This window comes from Megascapheus bottae, chromosome 10, assembly GCF_031878675.1.
Source record: "Megascapheus bottae isolate mThoBot1 chromosome 10, mThoBot2.hap1, whole genome shotgun sequence".
Taxonomy (NCBI): Eukaryota; Metazoa; Chordata; class Mammalia; order Rodentia; family Geomyidae; genus Megascapheus; species Megascapheus bottae.
In genome coordinates this window covers 51933521-51960462 of record NC_143518.1, presented here as the reverse complement: position 1 = coordinate 51960462, position 26942 = coordinate 51933521, and the positions used below count along the sequence as shown (strand labels likewise).

General features: G+C 43.1%; 1 protein-coding gene across 1 annotated transcript; it reads left to right on the top strand.

Moving 5' to 3' along the window:
* Positions 1–595: 595 nt before the first annotated feature.
* On the top strand, positions 596–23136 carry Utp25 (UTP25 small subunit processome component). The gene is made up of 12 exons (XM_090341269.1): positions 596–759; positions 1205–1244; positions 2307–2562; positions 5933–6103; positions 7381–7469; positions 9523–9933; positions 12650–12869; positions 14031–14233; positions 16562–16744; positions 16872–16984; positions 17460–17705; positions 21692–23136. Exons 1-12 carry the CDS (start codon positions 653–655, stop codon positions 21933–21935), a joined length of 2283 nt encoding a protein of 760 aa, XP_090197395.1. The 5' UTR covers positions 596–652; the 3' UTR covers positions 21936–23136.
* The last annotated feature ends 3806 nt before the right edge of the window (positions 23137–26942 follow it).

Below are 26942 nucleotides of genomic sequence, written 5' to 3'. Positions count from 1 at the left end.
AAATAGGAGTAAGGAAGAGAATCTGTCAGGCAGCCTGGCTCTTCATGTAACACACCTAGGTGTAAGATCCTAGTGGGTAAGAGCATGTGTTTACACTAGCAAAAAAAAAGGATATTTTTATTTTTTGTCATTTGTTTTTCGGTATGAGGTTTTAACTACTTGAAGAAACAGCCAGAAGTTTTGCCTCTAGCTTGTTACACCGTGACCTTTGTGGGCCTGTTCTTCCTCTTGGGCTACATCAGGATTGAGACGCGCTGACACCTTCAAAGTATTTACTCCAAAGAGTGGCGGATGTTTGGTATAGCACAATGTGAAGTGTTTTCTATTAACGATGCATTCACCCAGGCTGATTCCCCCAGCAAAGGAGAGGCCCCAAATCACACTGCAACCCCACCCGCCTACCTTCTTCAATCCCCAGCCCCTCCCGCACGCCCGGGCTGAGTTCACACGCACACACGCATGCACTTCCGCGGAGTCCCGGCAGGGGGCGGACTCCTTCAGACGTTCCCACGCCTCGTCTTATGCGCAACGACGCCAAGCGGTTCTGCTTTACGGCCCGGGGCTTCCGCCGTAAAGCGCGCCGCCGCCGCCGGGAAGCCCACGTGCGTGTGTTGACTTCCTGGTGGGAAGTTGGGCTCTGGGCGAGTTCGCCATGGGCAAACGCCGAAGTCGAAGCCAGAGCCAGCTACTCAGTACCCTGACGAAAAAGCAGAAGAAGCATCTTCGGGATTTTGGCGAGGAGCATCCGTTCTATGACCGGTAGGCGTGAAGGGGCGGGGCTGGGGCCGGCGGGGCTGCGGCCTGCGGGGCGCCCGCGCGCGCCCGGGGCCCGGGTGCGGGGTTCCGCCCGGGGTGCGGGGTCCCGCCCGGGAGTCCGGGGTGCGGGGGACCCGCCCGTCGGGGGTGGTTTCCGAAACCGTCTGTGGAGACCTTCGGTGCCCCGCCACCCCCTCAGCTACCGCGGCCGCGCGGATGTCAGGGTTGAGGCTGGGGCCGGAGCTGTCCGCGACCCGCGGGGACCTCAGGGGAAGCCCCTGGCTCGGGCAGACCGAGAGCCCAGGCTGCCCGAGCCAGGCGAGCCAGGTTGTAATCTTGTAGGCGGGAGTCCTTTACCGTGTGACCCGTGTTTTTGCCATGCGATGTTCTTTAACCTGTTGACAGTACGCATCACCTCTTTGTTTTTGTTTTTGCTTTTGTTTTGCAGAGTTTCCAGAAAGGAAGCAAAACCACAGATTTGTCAGCTGGTAATTATATCTCCTTTGTACTAGTTGAATCTGGGTGGTTACCTTTAAAATTAGGTATGGGAAGAAGCTTGACTACATCTCCACTTTCTTTTTCTGGTTCAGTTATAAACTTTCATCTTAGTAATTCTGCTTAGTTGGATGTGCCGATGTCTTTAAAAAACTCCATTGTAATAAGACAGAAGCTAGATCTGAAAACTATCCCCAAGAGATGAGATCGTTAGGGCCTGATCTATCTTTCGCCTGATCTATCCTTCCTTCTTTCTTTCTTTCTTTCTTTCTTTCTTTCTTTCTTTCTTTCTTTCTTTCTCTTTCTTTCTTTCTTTCTTTCTTTCTTTCTTTCTTTCTTTCTTTCTTTCTTTCTTTCTTTCTCTTTCTTTCTTGGCCTGGTCTGTCTGTCTGTCTGTCTGTCTGTCTGTCTCTCTCTCTCTCTCTCTCTCTCTCTCTCTCTCTCTCTCTCTCTCTCTCTCTTCTTTGCTTAGCATTAAATAAAGAAATAATGAAACATAGTACAGAATGAACAAAGATCCCACTGGATTACAACACACTTAGAGAGCCTCCTCTTGTTCTTTTAAAACATAAACTAATGACGGAAAAATAAGTCTCGTTATGTCCTGACTTTCTCTATTTTAAAAGTTTGTTGTCAGGGCCGGGACTTTGGCCTAGTGGTAGAGTGCTTGCCTAGCATGCATGAACACCCAGGTTCCATTCTTGGGTACCACAGACATAGAAAAAAGCTGGAAGTGGTGCTGAGGCTCAAGTGGTAGAGCTCTAGCCTTGAGAAAGTCCAAGGACAGTGCTCAGGCCCTGAGCTCAAGCCCAGGACTGGCAAAAGAAAAAAAAAAAAAAAAAGGTGTCTTCTCTTGTAGACTTAGCATTCAGAGGATATAAGATCTTCTAACAATTGTGATTTAAGTGTTCTAAGTAAATTTAGTTCTGGGCTTGGGTGAATAGATCATGCTGCATAATTGCAGAACAACTTTTGTATTTAGGGAAGTCTCAATGTGTTGTCTTAGGGTGATGATAGGAAGAGTAGAATCTTTAAAATTTCCATTTTCCTTTAAGTCAGAGAGCTCAGACACTTCCAATTCTGAAAGTGAATCAGATGGTGAACCAAAACAAGTTTCTGGGTACCACAAACTGCTTGCTACATTAACAAATGCTTCTGAGGAGGAGGAGGAAGATGAGGAGGAGGAGGAGGAGGAAGATGATGAAGAGGAGGAAGACGATGGTGTGGTAGATGATGCAGACGTGAACGATGAAGATGATGGTAGTGAAGTCAGTGTGGAAGAAGAAACAGAATCTGCTGAAATACAGGACAGTAAGTTTTGGGGTTGGCTTCTGGATACATTATCGGCACTAAGTCATAGACAGTACCCAAGGGGGGTAGTGTCGTATGTTGTGCTTCAAAGTGATAACCTGTGGGGGCAATGCAGAGATTAATTTTATTATATTTGGGAAGCTGCTATGAAGAACACGCACCAGAAAAAAAATGCAGAAGTATTTGTGCTATTTTAGGGATTTGGTCGAGCCTAATGTGAGGTTCCTTGACACTGAGGAAGGACATAATTCTAGCATGTGGTACTTCAGTATATTGAAGAGGTAACTGTATTGCTTTAGGGTAACCAAGTTTGATGGAAGACATAAAAATATGTATTCAAGCAGTAGATTTGTATTTGTGTGGAAAAACAGCTGGCGAGAAGGTGTTGAAGTGATGTTGAGTCATTGTACACTGTCAAGATGTTTAGGGAGGACTTTTGGGAAGATACAGGATTAAAAGCTCAGAGGGACTCCATCTCACCCAGACCAGTAGATGACTTTAACTGTAGAATCAACCTTATTAGGTGTTTTTCACATACAATAAAATATTCCTGATTTTATATGATTGGATTATTTTCAGCGAATAATTCACCTATGTTACTACCATCCAAATTAAGACAGAATATTTCCATTATCACTAGAATGTTCCATCTGCCATTAGTTCTACACCCCAGACATCAGGCAACAACTGACCTATTTATGTCTCAGTATTATGTTGATCTGAATTTGTCTCAGTCTGATCTTATGAATTCATATTCACATGAATAGGATCAAACAGTAAGAATGATTATGCCCATCATTTGCTGTCCATGTCATGATTCATCTGTGCTCAGAGTCCAATCTCAGTATACCTGGTGACTCTATATCTTACTATCTTAGGTCCTAATGTCTGCTTTCCTCCTATCCTCGTTTTTCCCCTCTATGCTTTAAGGTATGGTATATCATTCTCATCTTAACAGGTCAGTTTTTCTTGGATAAAAATTCATTGCCTCAGATTTGGACTTGAGTTCTGAGTTGGTTTTGAAAACTTTTTGTTGTTCAAATTCTAAAAGTAATCTTTACTGAAAAATGTTAAGAGGTAGAGCCAGGTACTGGCCACACATGCCTGTCATTGTAACTACTCAGGAGACTGAGACCTGGAGGGTTTTTGTTGTTGTTGTTGTTTTGTTTTGCCAATTCTGGGGCTTGAACTAGGGGCCTGAGGACTGTCCTTGGGCATTCTCAAGGTTAGTGGTCTGCCACTTGAGCCATAGCACCACTTCTGGCTTTTTCAATGTATGTGGTACCAAGGAATTGAACCTGGGTCTTCGCGCATACTAGGCAAGCACTCTACCACTAGGCCAAACTCCCGGCCCAGGCCCTGGAGGATTTTGATTCAAAGCCAGCCTAGGTAGTAAAGCCTGAGATTGTCCAGTTAGCCAATAAAAAGCAGGACTGGAGGCAAGACTGAAATGGTAGAGTGCAAGTTGTGCAAGCAAACTAAGTGAGTGCAAGGCCCTAAATTCAGGCTTGCATTGTTACTCCCCCCCCCAAAAAAAAAATAAACAAAAAAAACTTTGAGATGAACATTTAACTTTATAACTTTCAACCTTTTTATGGATATGTGTATTGAATCCAACTATGTAGGGATGTGTGTGTGTATGTAATGATTTAGGGTATTTGTCTTAAGGTTTTTTTTTTTTTCTGCACTAATGTGCCATTAATCCTTTTCTGTGTCTAACGGGAACCTACACTCTCCAGATCCTATTTCTGTGACTTTTCCCGAAAATTCACATTTGCTGGTAGGTGCAGTTATGTGGCTTGAATTCAGGGTTTGTCCTTGCTCAGCACGTGCTATGCCACTTGAGCTAAATATGTAGCTTTTTGGCATTAGTTATTTTTCAGCAAGAGTCTCAGGTTTTTGCCTCAGACATTGAACGATCCTCCTTATGCTTCCCAGTTGCCCAGGCACAGGCAATTGAACACACCTTACATTACCTTTCTCTTTGCCTTCCTGCTGGCTTGCCTCTCTCCCTACTTCCCTCTCTCCATCCTTTTTCTCCCCTCCCCTGCCCCCTTTTTTTTTCTTTGTGGTACTAGAGTTTAAACTCAGGGATTTGGCACATGCTATGCAGGTGTTTTACTGCTTGAGCTATACCTCCAGACCTAGCTTCTTTTTATGGCAGTCCTGTGGCTTGAATTCAGGGCCTGGGTGCTGTCATCTGAGCACTACTTTGGGATTTTGGGTAGTTTATTGGAGATAAGAATCTCATAGACTTTCCTGCCCAGGCTGGCTTCAAACCACTATCTAGATCTCAGCCTTCTGAGTAGCTAGGATTATAGGTGTGAGCCACTTGAGTCCAGTTATTAACTTCTCAGTTATACTGTATCAAGTTCTAAGTGATTCAGTATCCATTTAATGCCCCATTGGTAGACAGCTTTTTTCAATCATTGCTTATCACAATAAGTACAGTTCTGAACATCATTTCAGATACATTCTCGTGTACCACTTTAAAGGAAGTTACTAAAACTGAGTATATTAGTGTTCTGCAGAGAAACAGATCATATGTGTGTGTATAGAAGGATATGTATCCGTATGTATAGTAAATATTTTCAGGAATTGGTGAATGTGATTGTGAAGGTTTGGCAGGTGCTAAATACCTAATGGGGAGGGTTGGTGGTCTTGAGGCAAAGGAAGGAGTTGTTTCAGGTCTGTGGACAGACAAGTGAAAGCCTACAAGGAGCCATTGTTGCAATTGAAGTTCAAAGGCATTTGGGCATTTGATATAAATCTGCTTAAGAGAGATCAGTCTTTTCTGTTTAGGACTGCAACAGAGCCCACTCACATTATAGAAAGTAGCATTTGCTTCACACAGAGTCTATTAACATGTATAAATCTCAACTAAAAAAAGTCTTACAAGAATATCTCCATTAATGTTCAGCCAAATACCCAGGCACTGTGACCCAACTACGTTAAAAAATTAACCATCATACCAAGTCAGTAAGCAAGCTTAATTTTGACATCTGAGCCTTCTGCCTGAATTATTTAACAGTTGTTTAAAAATAAATAGTGGGGGCTGGGAGGTTAACCTAGTGGTAGAGTGCTTGTATAGCTTGCGCAATGACCTGGGTTCAATTCCTCAGTATCACATACATAGAAAGAAAGCTGGAAATGGTTCTGTGGCTCAAGTGGTAGAGCTCTAGCCTTGAGAAAACATAAGGACAGTGCCCAGGTCCTGTGTTGAAGGCCCATAACTGGCAATAAAAAATAAATAAAAGTAAATAGTGGCTATGAGGATCACTGTTATACTAAAGAATTTTGAGTTCATATGTCAAAAGAACCATAATTATGTTAATGAGTAATTATTACAAAGTATTTCTCAAAACTATAGAGGTGGCGGTATCTGGTGACCCTGGAGAAAAAGATGGAGGAAAGCCACCTGGGACATCACAGACATCTCCAGAGGAATTCACAGATGCAAAACACGAGTCACTGTTCAGCCTGGAAACCAATTTTCTTGAGGAGCAAAGTGGAGACATCTGTTCTCTGAAAGCATCACAAGGTCAGAGCCCAGCATGTGGAGCTTGAATTCACAAGTACTTAGGGAGGTTATGCATGGGTCGGCGTATAGTCTATAGTTCTGGGAGGAGCAGCAGTAAACAGAGCTGGAAAGCTCTACTTTTCAAAGATACTTTGTGATTTTCAGTAGTCAGCCAGTGTTGAGGACCATATGGTTCATAAGTTGAGATTGTAACATAGTGCCCTGAACTCCAGGTGGAGAATGTAGTATCTTGTAGCACAAAGTCAGTCAATCATGCTGGGCACGGTGGCTCCCACCTGTAATCCTAGCTATTCAGGAGACTGAGATCTGAGGATCGTGATTCAGAGCCAGCCTGGGCACAAAAATCTTTGAGACTTTTATCTCCAGTTAACTACCAGAAAACTGGAAGTGGCGCTGTGCCTCAAGTGGTAGAGCACTAGCCTTGAGCTGAAGAGCTCTCAGGGACGGCACCCAGGCCCAGAGTTCAAGCCCCACGACCCACAAAAACAAACAAACAAAACCAAAAAAACAGTCAGTCATGGAACCTGACCTCAGGGATCTTGCTACCTACTACATGAGATACAACATATATACATATGTGTGTGTGTATGTGCATATATATATATGTATGTATGTATTGGGATGGATGCGTGAGGCAGGAGAAGGGACTTAGCAAAGTGGTAACTGTCTAGAGGGAAGGGCAGCTGACACAGTAGACCCTGGGAGATATTTGCCAGGGCTCAGGAGTAATAATATACTCATGAATGTGTAAACATGAGGTTGGAAGTTTTGGTTAGAAGGCTAAGAGGCAAAAGAATTTGAGGACCATGTAGCTAGAATTTGAAATTGCAACATATAAGTGCCCTGAACTCCAGGTGGGGAAGTGTCTTCCAAGGGTAAGCTGGGAAGTAGTATGGTGATTAAAAGAAATGCTTTAGGTAGGCAAACATGTTAGAAACTTTTTTTTTCTCCCCCCGCCCCCCAAGTCCCAGGGCTTGAATTCAGGGCCTGAAGTCTGTTCTAGGGCTTTCTCGAGGCTAGAGCTCTACCACTTCTGGCTTTTTGTATGTATGTGGTACCAAAGTCCTTATGCATGCTAAGCCAGCACTCTACCACTAGGCCAAACTTCCAGCCACATGTTAGAAACTTAAATTAAGCTTTGGACTGGCCTAGAAACTGGAGAAAGTGGGTGGGGAGAAGGATGTGTTGATTGACACCTTGAAGAACAATGGATCATCCACTAGGAACTCCCTGCCATTTGCACTGGTACACTGACTCTCAGAATTATTTTAACCTAGATCCATTTCTGCAACACGTGAACAAAGAACTGAAAGAAAAGGAAATTCAAGCTGTTGCCACAAATCCCAAAACTACCCAACAGCTAAAAGTAAGTGGTATTGTTGCTTGGTTAGCCCAGGCACAAGGGAAAAGAGAGAGAAGAAATGGGTGGCAGGAGGAAGGTGGTGAGGAGATGGGGAGAGAGAGAGAATTTGAAACCAATAAAGTTGAATTTGGGAGCATTTCAGGTTTTTGGATTGTTCCGTTTCCTTAAAGTATTAGTGGAAAGTGCTTCTTCGTTTTCATCATTGATATTTTCCATTGGAGTTAGTCTTTTATTGATAGACATTTTTATCAAGGTATTAACTACAGATACGTAGATGTAAAAAGTTTTCCAAAGGCATTTCTTGTACTCTTTACTCAGTTTCCCCCAGTGGTATCATCTAGCAGAAATACATCCCAATGATAGAATGGACATTGATGCCATCTGTTTCCTCTGTTTTTTGGCAGTCTGGTGGTAGAACTTAGAGACTTGTGCTCTACTACTTCATTATGTCATCAGCACCAGGCTTCGCCAGTTTTGTTCCTACTCAACAGTGTGAAGTTAGTTCTGTACAGTTTTGTTTTGTTTTGTTTTGTTTTTGGGTGGGGGGCAGGTCATGGGGCTTGAACTCTGGGCCTGGGCACTGTCACTGAACTCTTTAGCTCAAGGCTACCACCCTACTCCTTGAGCCATAGCCTGTTTTCTGGTAGTTAATTAGAGATAAGTCTCATGGACTTTTGTGCCCAGGCTTGCTCTGAACCGGGATCCTCAGATCTTAGCCTCCTGAGTAGCTACGATTATAGGCATGAGACAGTATCCAGCTAGCATGTAGCTTTTTGAGATGGGCTGTCCATTCAGTCTTAATCCTGGGAATGTTATCCAGAGTTTCATAGCTATCAGTAGTTCATTTCTCTTTATTGACGTTTTTGCTGAAGTGAAAAAAATTCCCAAATCATATCCTGAAAACTATTCCTAGGAAGCTGGGTCTGGTGGTTCACACCTGTAATCTTAGCTACTCAGGTGGCTGGGATCTGAGGATCCCAGTTCAAAGCTATCCCAGGCACTAAAGTCACTAAAGTCTATGAGACTCTTATCTCCAATTAACCATCAAAAAACCAGAAGTGGTGCTGTGGTTCAAGGGACGACGCCCAGGCAGAGAGTTCAAGTCCCACGACCATCTCCCCCCTCCCCCCATGGCCAACTAAATTTGGAAGACCAAGACAAAGCAGACAGAATTCTTATTCTGTAACTCATTATTAACATTTAGTACTGTGCTTAGTGTATATTGCGAATCTACTTAAGGAGGATTAGTTTCTATGAGAAATTGGGATTTGATGTCATAAAACTATGTCTGGATCCCATCTTTTTTGTTTGGATCTCACCTTTTTGGTTTTGGTTTTGTGGGTCATGGGGCTTGAACTCGGCCTGGGTGCTGTCCCTGAACCCTTCAGCTCCAGGCTGCCACCCTACTCCAACCGCGCCCCACTTCCTGTTTTCTAGAGGTTAATTGGAGATAAGAGTCTCAGGTCCTGGGCTGGCTTTGAACCTTGATCCTCAGATCTCAGCCTCCTGAGTAGCTAGGATTACAGGCGTTAGCCATCGTGCCCAGCTCTGTGTGTGTGTGTGTGTGTGTGTGTGTGTGTGAAAACAAATTACTGTTTACTATTTTTGGTCAGTACGAGGGCTTGAACTCAGGGCCCCAAAACTGTATAGTTTGCTTGAGCTGTGCCTCCACCTAGCTATTTCTCATTAATTGGAGGTAGAGTCCACACAACTTTTCTTTGTGGGCAGGTCAAGCTGCAGTTCTTCAAATATAAGCCTTCTGAGTAGTTAGGATTACAGCCATAATTCACTGGTTCCTAACTTTCAGTTACATTCTTTATCTAAAATTCTTTGCATTTTGGAAGCATCAAAATTCTTCATAAGTTTTGATACTTAGTTGTGCTACAGTATAGAAGAGCATTTAATTTCTTGCACTTCTTTTTGAGCTCAGCACTTCCTGTGTTGGACTAGGAGTATGTACTCTGCAGTTTGGAGAAGATTAGATGAAATAAAGTGCTGTGTCTATGTTGGATGGTATTATCCATGTCTAACAGCTCCTGATCTGTCTTTCCTCTAGTGGCCCATCCTCGGCCAGCTTGTCTTTTCATCCAAGTTTCAGAAGTTGGAAACATTTAAACCCCCAAAGGACATTGACTTACAGTCACTTCATCTCCAAAAGCCTCTGGAATCCACATGGACAAAGACCAATAGCCAGTTCCTGTCTGGATCACCAAAGTCAAGTGGTTCCTTCACTCCTCTCCAGAAAGAGCTCTTCTTAATTATGAATTCTTACCAGGACCTATTCTACCCAGAGAGGACGGCCCTGAAGAATGGGGAAGAGATTCGTCATGTGTACTGCCTGCATGTGATCAATCATGTCCTCAAAGCCAATGCCCATGTGCTTGGCAACAACAGCAGACGTCGAAGCCAGAAACTTGGGGTGGGTGATGACGATGACTTCAGAGACCAAGGGCTAACAAGGCCCAAGGTGAGTAGCAGCAGGAAAGCTTTATCTTCAAAAAGGAGACCATAGGGCTCCATCTAGGGGCTGGCCCTTGGCAGATACTTGAGTGATCATTGACTGGAATACTGAAGGGACCCAAAGTGAGCACGTGGAGTGACCCCTGTAGTAACAGAGCTCCGTGAAGTTTCTCACAGTGCAAACTAAAGAGGTGCTTCAGGGTGTTCTCTCTCTTTCCCCCCCCTCCTTTTTTCCCTCCTCCCTCCCCCGTATTGTACAAAGTAGTCTATGAATACAATATATCTTGATCAGTGTCAGTTCTTTCTCATCTCTCACCCATCTCTTGCCAGGATGATTTATTTATTTATTTATTTATTTATTTGCCAGTCCTGGGCTTGAACTCAGGGTCTGGGCACTGTCCTTAGACACTTTGCTCAAGGCTAGTGCTCTGCCACTTGAGCCACAGCACCACTTCCAGCTTTTTTTTTTGAGTATGTGGTACCTAGGAATTGAACCCCAGGCTTCATGCATGCTAGGCAAGCGAGCACTCTACCACTGGGCTACACTCCCGGCTTGATCTTTTAAAGATAAACTCAGAATATACATATAAATAACACCCCTTTGCTGATCTCTTCCTTATGATTTTTCAGCACTTGATATATCTTAGCTGTAGACAAAAACCCATATTCACAGAGGGCCCTGCTAAAGGAGTAGCAGGCTAGGATCAAGGATTCTCTCACTTTGTAAACTACTCCACAGACTTTGTGGCTTTAGTAGAAAAGCCTATTAATTCTGTCTATATTTTTCATGGTGCTGTGAAGCTAGACTTGTTAGCTGCTATCTTAGTCTATATCTGTCCACCTTGGAAAAGACTCCTCTTTTTGGATTTTTCTCATTGAGCTTAATAGGATTCTAGGACTTAAATATTGATGTGACTCTTAAAGAGATTTCTTTCTTTTTTTTTGCCAGTTCTGGGCTTGGGCTCAGGGCCTGAGCACTGTCCTTGGACTTTCTCAAGTCATAGCACTCTACCACTTGTCTCAGCACCACTTCCAGCTTTTTTCTATGTATGTGGTACCGAGGAATCGAACCTGGGTCTTTGTGCATGCTAGGCAAGCACTCTACCACTAGGCCAAACTCCCGGCCCCTCTCAAAAGATTTCTAATCAAACTTTTTTGTTGACTAACTGGGGAAAGCAGAGCTTTCTAGTTGGAATAGTAATCCATCCTTCTTAAATCTTGGCGTCCAGGCCTGCGGTGCACTGGTGAATCATTCCTTTGGCTGAGTTGATTGCTTTTCTGGGGAGCTACTCCAAAGTCTTGAACATTATATTTATAAGGTCTTCTGTTTTTATTCAGTGGCATTTCATAGACAAATAAGTCAGAGTACCTATTAAGCTCATTTATTACGGTGAATGGCATAATTTAACTGGGTCTATGTCCATTAATATTATTGTGAACATAAGATAGTTTGAAGTCAACCATTTATTAACTATCTTTTGTCTTTGCTCTTTAACAGTAACTAAAAAGTAACTTAAAAAAAAAAAGTCAGTGTCGTGGCTCACCTCTGTAATCCTGGCTACTCAGGAGGCTGAGATCTGAGGATTGCCGTTCAAAGCCAGCCAAAGCCCGGTAAGAGTCCTCGGACTCTTATCTCCAGTTAATCACTAGAAAATGGAAAGTGGGTCTGTGGCTTAAGCAGTAGGGCGATAGCTTTGAGATGTAGAACTCAGAGACATGGCCAGGCCCAGGGGTAGGGTACTGCTTTAAGCTGAAGAGCTCTGGGACAGTGCCCAGGCCCAGAGTTCAAACCCCATGACCCACAAAATCAGCACTAGCCACCAGAAGATTGTGGTTCAAAGTCAGCCCAGGTAGAATAGTATGTGAAACTTTTATCTCCACTCACTTTTGAGCAGAAAACCTCAAGAATAGCACTCAGACCCTGAGTTCAAGCCTTAGGACCAGCACAAAAAGCAAAAACTTAAAAAAACAAGTCTTGTTTTTCTATTGACTTACTGTGTTTTCGAAGTGATTCACCCCTCAATTTGGAAAAATGTTATAGGGAATGTGCTTTTAATCCTTTTCCACATCTTTTTGTCTTTTATTTAGTTACGTGTTCATTCAGTGGGTTTATGGGTAAAAAAATGTACTGTGCTAAAAGCCGGGCACTGGTGGCTCACACCTGTAATCCTAACTAACCAGGATGCTGAGGTCTGAGGATCTCAGTTCAAAGCCAGTCGAGTCAGGAAAGTCCCTGAGATTCTTATCTCTAGTTAACCATCAAAAATCCAGAAGTAGAGCTGTGTCTCAAGTAGTAGAGCACTAGCTTTGAGCAAAGAAGCTCAGAGACAGCACCCGGGCCCTGAGTTCAAGCCCTAGGGCTGGCACCAAAAGCAAAACAAACCAAAAGCCTGTTAAGAAATGAGGGACACTCCTTGCCTTTAGAGACCTTGGACACTTAGGTCTTTTGAGTTTTGCTGGAAGACACATCTGTTGCAGGCTAAAAGAAATTTCTTGATACTTGAGAAATTTCCATGAAGCCATGGAAGTGAGACATGGTATTGTGTGTACAAAAGCTGTCAGCTTTTAGAACTATGCCAGGTCCTGTACAAAAATAATGGCATAAGCTTGGTCCCTGGCCAGGGTCCGCTGCTGTGCTTAGGATTTTTGAGTTTCCCTTCCTTCTCCTTGCTCACACCAGGGCTGCCATGGCCCTCTCCACTCGGGTCCTCTCCTCTCCGCAGGTTCTGATTGTGGTGCCATTCCGGGAAGCTGCCTTGAGGGTGGTGCAGCTTTTCATCAGCCTCCTTGAGGGGGACAGCAAGAAGAAAATCATTGTAAGCAATAAGAAGAGGTTTCAGGGAGAATATGGATCGGATCCTGAGGAGAGACCACCCAACCTAAAGAGGCCTGAGGATTATGAAGCTGTGTTTGTGGGCAACATCGACGACCATTTCAGGATTGGTAATTTCTCCCTGTTCAAGATTCAGATCCTTTGGGACCTGAGGTGTAGCAGGAGTTAGGAAGCTTAGAAATTAGCATTCTCCCACTGGGTCACTCCCTCAGTCTCCAAAGAGAACCAGTATGCATTTGAGATGTCCACTGGCCAGGAGAAACTTACCTTGGCTCATGTGGTGTACACTTAGAATGGGTATGACAGGAGACTGGGAAAGGTCCTGATATTGCTGTCAGTTCTGGGTGAAACCTGAGTAGGGTTTAGTGAGTGAAAACAGAGAAAGGGAGGTTAATCAGAACAGAGGGCAGTGTTTCAGGCAGGAAGCCACGGAGGTATATGTATGGATGGCAGTGTCCAGACAAACCAGATTTCACATAGGTTTCAGTATGACTGCCAACACTTTGGTTGGTATATTTGCCTAACCTTCAGGAAAGAGATGTGGCTGGAAATAGAAATGTTTGTGTAAGGAGATGTCTGTCACACAGGTGAACCAATGAATAAAACAGGAACCGATACTGGTGGCTCACACCAGTGATCCTACTCTGGCTACTCAGAGGCTGAAATCTAAGGATTGCAGTTTGACGCCATCCTGGAGAGAAAAGTCCCTTGAGACTCCTCCAATAAGCCACTCAAATAAGCCAGGAGTGACACTGCGGCTTAAGTGGTAAAGCACCAGCCTTGAGCACAGAGACTCACAGGTAGCACCCAACTCCTGAGTTCAAGCCCCAGGACAAGCAAAAAAGAAAGAGGATTGGGGGGGAGTTGAATCTAGTCAGTGATAAAACAGTAAGCTGGAATTTCTGGAAGCTATTATGAAGAAAAAGCATTTCAGAAAGGGTGTGTTTAAGATCCATCTGTGCATTCTAAAATATGTCCATCAAATTGGTAATTGAGGACTGGTGGTGACCTTACAAAGGTCATTTCAGTGGAGACTTGCAAACCAGATGGACAGAAAAGTGAATGAGAAACTTGACTAGATAAAATTCTCTGGAGAAGTTGATTTGAAGGAATAGAAGAGAAAGTAGGAGTTTGGAGAGACTAGAGATGGATGGGAAAGATTGTTATGAGTATTAAAGCGCATTGAGTATGTAAGGGGAGGCTAGGGAGAGGGATGGTACTAATCTCATGGCGAATAATGAGTTGGTGTGCGTCCTTGGTGCTTTCTGTAGGAGTGGCAATACTTCAGCGAAGCATCCGACTCTATGCCCCTTTTTACTCCTCTGACATCATCATTGCCTCCCCCCTTGGCTTGAGGACTATCATTGGTGGAGAAGGAGAGAAGAAAAGAGACTTTGACTTTTTGTCATCTATTGAGCTTCTCATCATTGATCAAGCTGACATTTATCTGATGCAGAACTGGGAACATGTCCTGGTAATATGATTCTTTCACATTTAGAGGGAACCATTTAGAAGGTTGTTGTTTGCTTTTATATGTAGTGGTACCAGTATTTTTAAACTAAGTACCTGTGCTTGTTAGGGTGGCATTCTACCTCTTGAGCCATGGGCAACCTAAAATTCACACAGCCCCAGCCCAGAGGAATGTTATTTTTAGAGTGATGAGAAATTCTATGGTTTCAGTCTTTAAGGATCAAATCCAGAATACAACTTAGTTTGGATATAGAAATACTCAACATTTTCTGATTTTGTCTTCTTTTCTACCCACAGAAATAGGAATCATTGCTTAGTCAGTGATTAAACTATTCAGAAATGAATTTCTTGTTAGTGCTTTCAGATCATAGAACATATTTCTTCCTTAAAAGTCTTTCTTTGTAAAGAGAGGGGGAAAGAGAGAAAAAAAAACCCTCACAAGAAACATCTTTACCTATTAATTCCTGACATAATTTATACTAATTTTTTTCTGTCTGCTGAACATTTTTTGAGTGGCATTTTGCTTTATAGCAGTCTTTATCCTCCTACCATATGTGTGCTGTCGGTTTTGCTCATTTTGCACAGTCTTCATTGAAACATCCTGACCACAGAAAAAGGATTATTATTATTATTTGTGTGTATGTCTTTGCGGGGGGCGGGGCATGGGGCTTGAACTCTGGGCCTAGGTGCTGTCTCTGAGCTCCTCAGCTCAAGGCTACCGCCCTACCCCTTGAGCCACAGCCCCACTTCCCATTTCTAGAGATTAATTAGAGATAAGAGTCTCATGTTCTTTAGTGTCAGGGTTCTTTAGCACCTGGCTGGCTTTGAACCAGGATCCTCAGATCTCAGCCTTCTGAGTAGCTAGGATTATAGGTATGAGCCACCATGCCCGGCAAGGATTATTTTTAAGGCTGATAGGAATTCTCTCCTCTATTGTAACTGCCTTTTTTTTCTTTTCCACTCATTTATCTTTTTTTTTAAGTTAAAAATTTTTGAGTTAACATTTATAATATAATGGGATTTCATTGAAAAAATTCCATATATGCCCATAGTACACAGCCTCCATTATATTCCCATTCCTCTTTTTTTCAAGCACTATTGGTGGATTTCATTATGCTGTATTTCTATGTGTATATATGTTTGTATGCATATATGCACACATACATCTGTATATTATGTCCTTAGCTTCATTTAATCCCTCAGCATTCTGTCCTTTGCCCTTCCTTGCTCCCATGATCTCTACAATTCTAGACACTCCCATGTTTACATCATGTTTTAGTACTGTCATCATCATCATCATTATCATTTTAGGTCTTGATTCCTCAAATGAAGTAGAAAAGGAGATAATTTGACTTTGAATTGCGCTTATCTCACTCAATATGTTTTCTGGATTTTTTCCATTTTCCTGCAAATAATGTAATTTCATTTTTCTTTGTGGTTGAGGATCCCTGATATGGTTTTCTTTATCCATCCATTGATAGTTGAGCACTTTAGCTGATTTCACAGATCAGCAGTAACATGGTTATGCAGTGATCTTTCTTGTGTATTCATTTACTTTCCTTTGTATATATGACCAAGCAGGAAGAAAGTTGGGACACTTGAAGGGAATAAAATAGGGAATAAACTGACTATTCCAATACCCTTTGGTGTATATTACCAGATGAAAATATAATTCAAAGTCACATTGATGATTGTGATATTCCTTCATTTGAGGAGAGGTGGATGTAGTTGTTCTTGTCCCTTAATGAGAACCAGGTCTTTGAGGTAAAGCGCTGCTCTCCTTTTTTTTTTTTTTTTTTTTTTTGTCAGTTCTGGGCGTGGGTTCAGGGCCTGAGCACTGTCCTTAGACTTTCTCAAGGGTAGAGCTCTACCACTTGAGCCTCAGTACCACTTCCGGCTTTTTTCTATGTATGTGGTACCGAGGAATCGAACCTGGGTCTTTGTGCATGCTAGACAAGCACTCTACCATTAGGCCAAACTCCCAGCCCCTGCTCTCCTTTTTATTTCTTTCCTTGTGCAAGTTTGTAGTTAAGGAGCCTGTAGAGTGGCCAGGGTGATATTTTAGAAGTTCCTTATAACAAGAATATTCTAATTGGTGTTTTGTTGGTTTTTAAAGGCCCAGGAACTGGCCAGTTTCAGCTTCTCCTTGGGTGTTCAGTTGACTATGGGCAAGTAACTCACCCATCTGAGCTCAGTTTTCTTGCTGTAATTTGGGAGATGTTAGTATATGCTCTGTGGAGTTAACAGAGATAACAGGCTTGTAAAATGCTTAGCAGTTCCCAACACATAAATGCTCAATACACATTAACCAGCATATTGTTTTTGCTCAAAGCATCTGATGAACCACATGAACCTACTTCCCTTGGACTCCCATGGGGTGGACTTTTCTCGAGTGCGGATGTGGAGCCTCAATAACTGGTCCAAGTACTATCGCCAGACACTGCTGTTTGGGGCCTTGCAGGACGCCCAGGTCAACTCATTGTTCAACAAGCACTGTATCAATTTACAAGGCCAGGTGGGTTCCCTCCTGTGTCCTCTGGACCTCATGGAAATGCTGGTTGATGTTTGGGTATTAAAAGGACAGGATGGGGTTGTGACCAAGGGGTGGCTTGTCCCCTGAGGTTCTTGTGGACTCTTGGCAGGTGGCAGTGAGGAACGTCCCAATGACAGGCTCCATCAGCCATGTGCTGGTGCAGCTTCCACATGTCTTCCAGAGGATGGAAACAGAAGACCTCGCTTCCATGATTGATGCCAGGTGACCGACCTCCCATTGGGCCCCTCCAGGCCTTACAGAGCTTTGATTTTGGTGTTCCAGCTTAGAATAGTGTCATGCATCACTTTTATTGATTACTGTTTACCAAATGAGAAAAGGTAATTAAACTCTATCGTGCTGGTTGACCCAGGAGTTAACGGAAGCCCAGTTAAGGTGGCCTGGATCTCATGGCTGCCTGATGATAAGGTTGGCGTAGTCAGTCAGGTCTCCTCCTTTATTTAAAATCAAATCACTCTGCTTTGTACCACAGAATGGGCCATAGTGAATAGTATTGGTCACTTAATTTTTTATTGTACTTACCAAGTCATAACATTATATAATCTCCTTGAGAGGACGTCATGTTAGTCTGGGGGAGGGCGGGGGGCGGTGGTAATCTCTTAACATGATAATATTATCCACGTAGTGGACACTGTTGACTCTGTTCTAAATCATTTACCTGTTTTGCCTTTTCAATCAGGTTTAACTTCTTCATAAATAAGGTTTTGCCTCAGTACCGAGATGCTGTCATGTCCCATACGCTCGTCTATGTTCCTTCCTACTTTGACTTTGTGCGTCTCCGAAATTACTTCAAGAAGGAGGAACTGAACTTCACTCACATCTGCGAATACACTCAGAGGTCTGGTGTCTCCAGGGCCAGGCATTTCTTCCTTCAAGGAGAAAAGCAGTTTCTACTCCTAACAGAACGCTTCCATTTCTACAAAAGGTAAAATGGCCTCCTCTCTGAAGGGGCAGTGCAGTACAACTCACAGCCTGCTTGCTTCCCAGCCCAGGGAAGTGGTGTGCTGTGCTGTCAGGTCATCCCCTGCTCTGCTTCTGCAGAGGAGATGGGCTTGGGGCTGCACAGACTCCTCTGAATGCCAAGTGAATGTCTTGGTGGGTTGGCTGGTGGTTTCCTCTCCACATGGACTTTGCTTAGGAATATTATGGAAGGCAAAACATAACCTGTGAATAGATGCAGAGTGGGGCTGTGTGTATGCCCCAGTAGACATGACAGAATGCGGGCGGGGGAAGACCCCACCCAGCATGTGTGGTCTGGATGTGGTGCAGGCTGAACATGGTGCCAGGGCTCAGGAAGTGCCAGTGTTTCTGAGGTGGTGTGCATAGCCTTGTTATTGGGAACCAGGACTCTGGGTCTCACCATGTTGACCCATGAAAGAAAGGTTGCGAGTTGTGTAGTAAAGATTCCCCACCCACTGACTGACTGGATCTCTCTACTGGGCTTTTAAAATTTTTTATTTTTTAATTTTTTTTGCCAGTCCTGGGCCTGAATACTGTCCTTAGACCTTCTCAAGGCTAGAGCTCTACCACTTGAGCCTCAGCACCACTTCTGGCTTTTTTCTATGCATGTGGTACCAAGGAATTGAACCGGGTCTTTGTGCATGCTAGGCAAGCACTCTACCACTAGGCCAAACTCCCAGTCCCTCCACTGGGTTTTTTAATTCCCAAGTAGGTGGTTAGTGATACTAGCTTTCTTACTGTTGAGGGAAGTTGGAACCTTGGTGGCCTCAGGGCTGTATATAATATTGTTTTGCTGAGGATTTCTCTGTAAGCAAATAGAAAATAGAAAAATGTTTTTTTTCCTACCATTACCAAGATAGAAGTGCATTCTTTTCCTTCTTCCTCCTGATTTCAGAGTGCTATCTGGTGAATTTAACTTCTCAATTTACTGGTGTTTGTTTTTGTTTTTCAATTTAATTTTATTGTCAAGGTGCTGTACCAAGGGGTTACAGTTACATATATGTAAGGTAATGAGTACATTTCTTGTTGAACACTGCTATCCCTCCCTCGTTTTTCTTCCATTTTCCTCCCCCCTCAAGTTTTGAAGTTAATTTCCAATGTGCTGTTTTGTGAGTTATCACTGTCACATTGGTTCTCCCTTTGTCTTTTGTCTCATCATTTTGTTGTTCAGACACAGGGTGCCAAAATCAAATGCAGTGATGATTGGGGATAAACTCAAAAGTGGGGAAAAAAGAAAAAAAAAACAACTTCGCATAGTACATTAACAACAACCTCTTGTTTCTGTATCTTTGGAGTTCACTTTGGTTAGCATCATCTTATATGGTCATATGTACATAGCTATTGAGCTATTGTGATCCTCTTCTAGGACTATCCTAGACATAGACTGATTATTACAAATGAGGGAAACCATAGAATCTTTTGTTTGGCTTGCTGAGGAGTGCATTCATTCTACCTGAGATTCCCGTGCACGTAGTCGACTGTCTTCTGTTCAATGTGCCTTGGTGCTGGGTCCCATTTTTGTGTACTCTGATGTCACGATTGTGCTCTGTAAACATGTTTAGTTTTCTATGGGGGTGAGGGATAGTCCCTGTAGCCTGAGCTTGAGCTCAGGAGGGCTGGCATGACTTGACCTCCTTAGATATTCTGCTCACTAGCTCATCTGAGTGGAAAGTTGAGAAGGGACTCATTTGTGTTTCAGTAGGTCCATCTTGGGCAGAACAGGCTGTTTGGCCCAAGAGTGACCAGTGGTGCTGGACCTCACTATTGGCTTCGTTCCAGTAGGTTTTATCCAAGTTTTAGAGGGGAGTAAAAAGCCCTTGGCTTCCATTAGCTTGACAAGTGAAAGCAAGCCCTTAGAATGAAGTGAATAGATTGGAAAACTTCCCAGTATGATTGTCTGTAGGAAGTGTGAATTAAGCTGAACTGAGAATTGCTTTAAAATATTTCAGCAGTTTTACAGAGAGAGTTCATGTTGTCAAAGAAGCTTTTGAAGACAAGACAGCCTTATCTTTTTTTCTTTTTCTTTCTTTCTTTTTTTTAATTGCATATCACTCCTTTATTATACTGACCTGGAAAAAGATGTAGTAGTTATGCTCAAAGTGAGTATAGGGTCCCTGTGGCAGAGCCAAGCAACTAGAACATGATTCAGAAACCAGACCCAGTGAAACACTTGCACATGATTAAGAGGAATTACACTGCCACGGAACAAGGCAGGAGGGGTTTAAGTAGAAACAGGAAGCACTCCTGTGCTCTGAGGCCTAGGAGCTTTCCCTTACTGGTGTGACCAATGGCTTGTCTTCTGGTAACCACATTTGCCACTATTTCAACTGCCACAAAAAACCCTAGAAAGGTGTTTATTCGGTCTCGGTTTCTCTCTCTCTCTCTCTCTCTCTCTCTCTCTCTCTCTCTCTCTCTCTCTCTCTCTCTCTCTCTCTCTCTCTCTCTCTCTGTATATATATATATATATGTATGTATGTATGTATTATATATGTATGTATGTAAGAAACATACATGAGAGCATTGTGTATTATCTAAACTATTAAGTCACTAAAACGACCATTGAAGATGGGTCTGCTGGAGTAGTATTGTATTCTCTCTCTCTAAATTTTTGAGACATGGTGTCAGTGTGTAGCCCAGACTGGCCTCACATGATCCTCTGTCTTAGCCTAGTGCTGAGATTACTGGTATGTACCGTAGTGCCTGGCCATGGAGTGGTATTCTCCAGTTTTCTACATATTAATATAGCAGAGTAGAATTCAGTGTTTGTTGGGATAGCTAGTAGAGTAGGGCTGTCTCCATGCAAAGACGTCTTTCTCAGAGGAAAGGCTAATGATAGAGTGAATTGCAGTGGCAGTTTGATGAAACAGGGTGTTCTCCAGGGAGCTGGGGATGAGCCATGAGATAAAAAGGAAAAAAATGGTTAACCTTCGAATGAAATAAAATTCCCCTAAGAAGGTAGCACCATCAATGTATGAGACACAAGACTTTTCTAGGGGAAAAAAAAAAAGTCAGAACCATATCAATGTAATCTTTTGTTTTGAAGTTCCTGAGGGGACATCTGACCTTGACCTTAGCTCTATGGTGAGTCCCTAGAGTTCTTCCCCCACCCCCACCCTCAGCCAAGAAAGAAGTAGAAGTACTGAAAGCTGTGGAAACTTAATTGCTTCCTCCTGATGCCTAATGGGACCTCAGGCAGTATCTTGATGAACTTGAGACATCTGCCATGGAGTTAACATTTCTGCACAGTGACAAGAAAAGACTAATGGGAGTACATTTACAATTTGTACTGTTTGTTTTATGTGCTGGGTCTGACCTTATCTCCATTATGGAGCATTCTATCTTTAAAGCTTGATGGTGTTGATAATTAAGTTGTAAGTGCCCAGTTTCCTGTGACAGAATTTTAATCCTTGTCTGCTGCCTTCTCTACTTTACCTCAGCCTTTGCAGAGTAGGCTTGAGAAATGCACATATGTTTATTTTATTGTTAACTTTGATATGTGCTTTGTGTATGTATGTGTGTGCACGTGTGCACCTGCCTTCCAGTCAGTACTGGAGCTTGAACTTAGTACTTACCTTTTTTCACTCATTGTTGGTATGCCAACCCTTGAGCCATACTGCCAAGTCTAACATTTTGCTGGCCAATTGGAAATAGACATTTCTGGCTTTGTTGTCTCTGAACCAAGATAATCACATCAGCCTCCTCAGCTAGGATTACAGGCATAAGATTTTATCATTGTCTTAGACCAAGCATTAGTAATGCAAATATATGTAAAAAAAAAACCCTCTGGCTCTAATTAGGATAGCACTTGCTTTGTGTGATGGTTATTCTATTATTTTCCTCTTGTGGCATGGAGCTGTGAGAGTGAACTCTAACCCTGTAAAAAATATTGGGTAGCTTTGCAGGGAATTGTTTCTTGGGTAAACATAGCCTGTCTCTGCTTCACTCTGACAGGTATACCATAAAAGGCATCAGGAACCTGATATTCTACGAACTGCCAACATATCCTCACTTCTACAGTGAAATCTGTAACATGCTGAGAGCCACCAACAGAGGGGAGGAGGCCACGTGGACCTGCACAGTCCTCTACTCCAAGTATGATGCCCAGAGGTTAGCTGCTGTGGTCGGTGTGGAGCGGGCGGCCCAGATGCTGCAGTCCCAAAAGAATGTCCACCTCTTCATTACTGGAGAAAAATAAGAGTGTCGGGCAGGACCTGGTATGGAGTGTGACATATTGACCTTGTGCCCCCTGGGCCATTTCTGAAGAGACCTCCCATGAGAAGAAGGATGGCTACAGCGATGAGCTCTTGGCTGTGTCCTGATGCTTGTATGTTTTCAGGTGGTGTCCCTGGAAACCTCAGTGTCAGCTATCAGCCAGGCTTTGTTAAATCTCAGCTTTCACTCTCTAATTTATATACTTTTTTTAAAAAATGATTTTGCTTCTAATTTATTTCACTTGGAAAATTCTCTCAGATTTGCCTGTTTGTTTTGGCACTTTCTTAAAAGTAAAGCATCCACGTCACAGCTTGTGAATCTTGGTGAGAAATTGGAACACTTCTCACTGCTACATGTCATCTTAGTTTTTGATGGCACAGATTGTGGAAAACTGCTATTTTTCCCCAGCCAAATTAAAAAAAAAAAATCTTATATTTTACTTTAATTCAACCTAGAAAAGTACATCCATTTACTGATCTTTTAAGAACTTACAATGATAAAATATTTAATTTAGTTCAATTATGTTATATAAAGTCACATCAGGGCTTCAGAGTAGCCAGGATTACAGATGTGAGCCACAGTCACCAGTGCTGAAGTGTTTTTAAATAGATTTTTAAAAAATTACAGAGGTCTAATCTGAACTGTCTGGATGAAAGTAGGCTGTGAGCCTAGTTGGCCTGGTACTCGCAGGCTCTTAGGGGAAGTACCAGGGTTTGAATGTGGTTCTTTGAGCTTGCTAGCAGCTTCTCTTATCACTTAAGCCACAACCTTAGCCTTTTTTGCTCTTGTCATTTTTTGCATAGGGTATGATTTTTGTCTTAAGACTAGCCTCTGAATCCACAGTTCTCCACAGTTCTCCTGTTTGTGCCTGTCTGACATGACAGGCATGAGTAGCCGAGATTACAGTAGTCAATAGTCACTGCCCCTGGCCCCACCCCAGGTTGTTCTTCCTGTGTATACTTCTCCAAATGAGGAGCAATATCCTGTGTAACCACAAAAGTACCATATAAGCAAATTATCCCTGATGCATTATGGTTACCTACCATAAAGCCATTGAGGTTTTGCTAGATGTACCAGTCATGTCCTTACTGACAAGAGAATACAAATACAGTTCAGTTATCATTGCCTTTACTTGTTTGGTCTAGGGTCCTTCGTTCTGAAATAAAACCTAGTTTTCCCTTGGTTTTCTTGACCTTGACTCTGGTTTTCCTAGACTTAGAGGAGGTGAAGCATCTTAGGATCAGCATAGAAGATGTGCATCTGAATGGTGGTACCTCACCGGCTTGTTCCGTCACTTGTCCCGTCACCGACACTTAACAATGACTTGTCAAACGTGGCATTTGGCAGGCTTCCTGTAAAGTTACCATTTATATCAAGATAGATATAGTTTATTTTTCTTATTAGTTCAATCTGTTGCTATTATTTTTATTGATTACTTTTGGTGGTACTAGGATTTGAACTTGCTAGGCCTAGACCTGGTGCTTAACTTGGTATCTGACATTACCTTAAAGCTGGATTCTGTGTTCTCTTTAGGTAGCAGTCTTTTACTAAGTCATTACTATATATGTTCATTTTATTTTATTTTTGTCATGGGGCTTGAACTCTGGGCCTGGGCGTTGTCCCTGAGCTCATCAGCTCAAGGCTACCATCCTACCCCTTGAACCACAGTGCCATTTGCAGTTTTCTCGTGGTTAATTGGAGATAAGAGTCTCATGGACTTTAGTGCCCGGGCTGGTTTTGAACCTTCATCCTCAGATATCAGCCTGCTGAGTAGCTAGGATTACAGATGTGAGCCACCGTGCTTGGCTCCTTGCTATATTTTCTGACAAAAAGACATTGTAGGTTTCTCTACCCTAGTCCTGCATTCTCCTTCCTCCTAGTTTTGCACATGCTAGGCAAATGTTCTACTGAGCTACAGTCCCAGGTCTCTTTTTTTGTCCTAGTCCTGGGGCTTGAATTCAGGGCCTGGGCTTGAGCTTTTTTGTTTACAACTACTAGTACTCTACCACTTGAGCCACAGCTCTGCTTCAGCTTTCTGGTGATTAATTGGAGATAATCTTAGAGACTTTTTTTTCTATACTGGCTTCAAATCATGATCCTCAGATCACAGCCTCCTGAGTTGCTGGGACTACACACTTGAGACATTGGCTTATGTTTTTGAGACAGGCTCTCACTGTATAACAGCTCAAGCTAGACTTGAACTCGATACTTCTACCTTTGCTTTCCAAGTGTAGGGATTACAGACATGTGTTGTCAACCCTGACAGCCTTGCCCATTTTTAGTGAGAAATTATTTTGACATCTTAAGTTTGAGTGCTAGTTGCTGTAATGGTACCACTCACCTGGTTCATTCATCAGAGATTGGGAATATTTGCCATGTATGAATACATGCGCACATGTGTGCACATATTAGCATCTGAATTTACTTCTATATCTACATATTGAAAAACATGAAGTCACACTAGTACCCCCAACTACAGTCTGAAACCAGGGGTCCCTTGTAATTTTCTTCCATCCTACTTTACAACTTCTCAGACAGTGGTTACCTTATCTTCAATGTAGTAACCCAGAGTTGGTGTGTATTTTCTTATACTTGGATGTACTTAAATTTGCTTATAAGAAAAAACTATTGGGTTTTAAATTTAACTTAATAAATTTAAGCATTTGTATTTCTTTCTCTTTTTTCAACATTCTACAGATAGAGTCCTAAATTTTAGAAGATTTAAATGACAAATAGAAGCCAACCAAACTCATGCTAGTAAGAACTTTCTAGGCCAGGTGTGGCACACATCAGCAATCTCAGCTATGTGGGAGACATAGTTAAGAGAAGGAAATCCTAGGATGGCTCAGGCAAAAGTGGAAGACCCTATCTTAATGATAAAGCAAAAGGCATGGCTTAAATGGTAGAGTGCTTGCCTAATAGGCAAGTACAAAGGCCCAGAATTCAAATCCAGTAACACACACACACACACACACACACACACACAACCTTATATATGTCTACATTATGAAAAAAGAAATGAGTTTGCCTAAATGAGTTTGAGAAATAAGAGGCAAAAGGGCCACTATTGCACCCATCTTCTTGTTCCATATTCTTTCTCCTGTGAATTGTAACTCACCTTGCAGTAACCATCACAATTTACAAGGCTTTTAGACCTTCAGTTCCTCCGGCTTTCTACACATCCGTGCACCTGGATGTCCAGTCCAAACTGTAGCCCTAGCAATCTGCATTTTAGTAAGCAAGCAGCCCTAGTGATCTTCACATTGGAATAGCACCAGATGTGGCTCTGCTAATCTGCAGGGCACAGGATGCAAGTACGCGTCACAAAGTCCTCTTGCTTTGTTCCTGGCTCAGCACCTGGAAAGAAGATGCTTCTGTACCAGTCCTGCTCCCGAGTGGATTGGAAGTTCAATCTCTGCAGTGATTTCGTGAAAACAATGCTCAACATCTGGTATCTTTACACCCACTAAGAGTGAGGAGAGGTCACAGGATCTCGGATGGTAGTGTATGACAATAATGCAGGACTGGAATGACATGCCACCTTGGTATTTTTGCTTTTTGAGACAGGATCTTGCTATACAATCCAGGCTTCCTTCCAGCCCACAATCCTGCCTCAAGCTCCTGATGTGTACCACCATACCTTTCTGTTGTACTTCCTGTGAGTCTTACCTGCATACAACAAGCAGCGCCGTCAGAATGCTTAAAAAAGAAAACGAAACAGACAAAAGAATGGTCCTATCTGGGGAAGAGATAGAAAGTAAGACTTTAAAACTTTGTTTTCTTTCCACAGCTTTTCAGTTTTGAGTTGTGAATGCTGTTTGCAGCTGGCTGCACCATGTGCCATATTCAAACAACAAGAACAAGCTAATCATAGGGAAACCACAGCAGGCGGGCTAAACAGCCCTCCACTGGTTCCAAAGGGCTTATAATTGAGTGCAGATGGCCTCGGCAGGGCTCTCGATTGTGTCCCTGCAGACTCCTCAAGCCCTGGAGGACCGAGGGGGACTCCTGAGGTGTCAGCCCTGATTGTGCCCTCATGGGGGATAGGAGTGGGATGAGGGAGGGGCAGGTGGTGCTGGAGCCTGCTGACTGAGCTCAGCTTCAGGCGGCTCAATTTAAGTTTTGATGCATGTAGGATATGAAGACTGCAGAAGGCCTGGGGTGAGAGGGCAACAGTTGTATGTTCTTTATAATCTGCAGAAGAGCTTCATTGTGCAAGCTGAGAGATACCAGAAGTTTTCTGGAAAGGCAGACTGCTCCTTTCAGGGCCTTTCAGGGTGTATCCTCCAAGAGATGAGGGCTCTCCAGCTAGGCTTCGCTACTTCACCCCTTCTCTCGTGTTCCCTTGCTGGTCCTGTGGCTTGAACTCGGGGCCTCATATTCTCTCTTTGATATACATGTGCCAGTCCTGAGGCTTGAGCTCGCACTTGGTGTTGCCACTGAGCATTTTTTTTTTTTGCTGAAGGCTAGCACTTTACCACACCTCCACTTCTAGCTTTTAAATGGCTAATTGGAAATAAAAATCTCTTGGTCTGTCCTGCCAGAACTTCTTTGAGCTATGATCCTCAGATCTCAGCTTCCTAAATAGTTAGGATCATAGATATCAGCTGCAAATGGCCAGCCCCCTCTCCCAACTTTTGTTGGTGTTTCATCATCAAGTTCCAATTCCAGACCTCTCACTTTGGAAGCCTAGTAACAGAATTCTGAGCAAATTTCAGTCTGCTCACTCTTCTTTCCCTCCTTCCTCCCTCCTTCCCTTCCTTTCTGCCATTTCTTCTTTGTACTCTTCCTAGGGCTGGAGCTTAAGGGTTGAGTGCTGTCCCTAAGGTCTCGCCATTTGAGCCACAGCTCCACTTCTGGCCTTCAGACTTTCCTTCCTGGGCTGACTTCACACCATATTCCTCAGATCTCAGGCTACTCAGTAACATAGGCGTGGGCCACCAGCACTCAACATCAGTTGTTTGTTTGTTTTGTTTTTGGTCTGTCATTA

Bases quoted from the DNA above. Each gene is read 5' to 3' on its own strand.
- Utp25 (XM_090341269.1), top strand. From the start codon at position 653: ATGGGCAAACGCCGAAGTCGAAGCCAGAGCCAGCTACTCAGTACCCTG. The intron at 760-1,204 runs GTAGGCGTGAAG...TTTGTTTTGCAG, and splicing joins GAGCATCCGTTCTATGACCG to AGTTTCCAGAAAGGAAGCAA. The intron at 16,985-17,459 runs GTGACCGACCTC...CTTTTCAATCAG, and splicing joins GCTTCCATGATTGATGCCAG to GTTTAACTTCTTCATAAATA.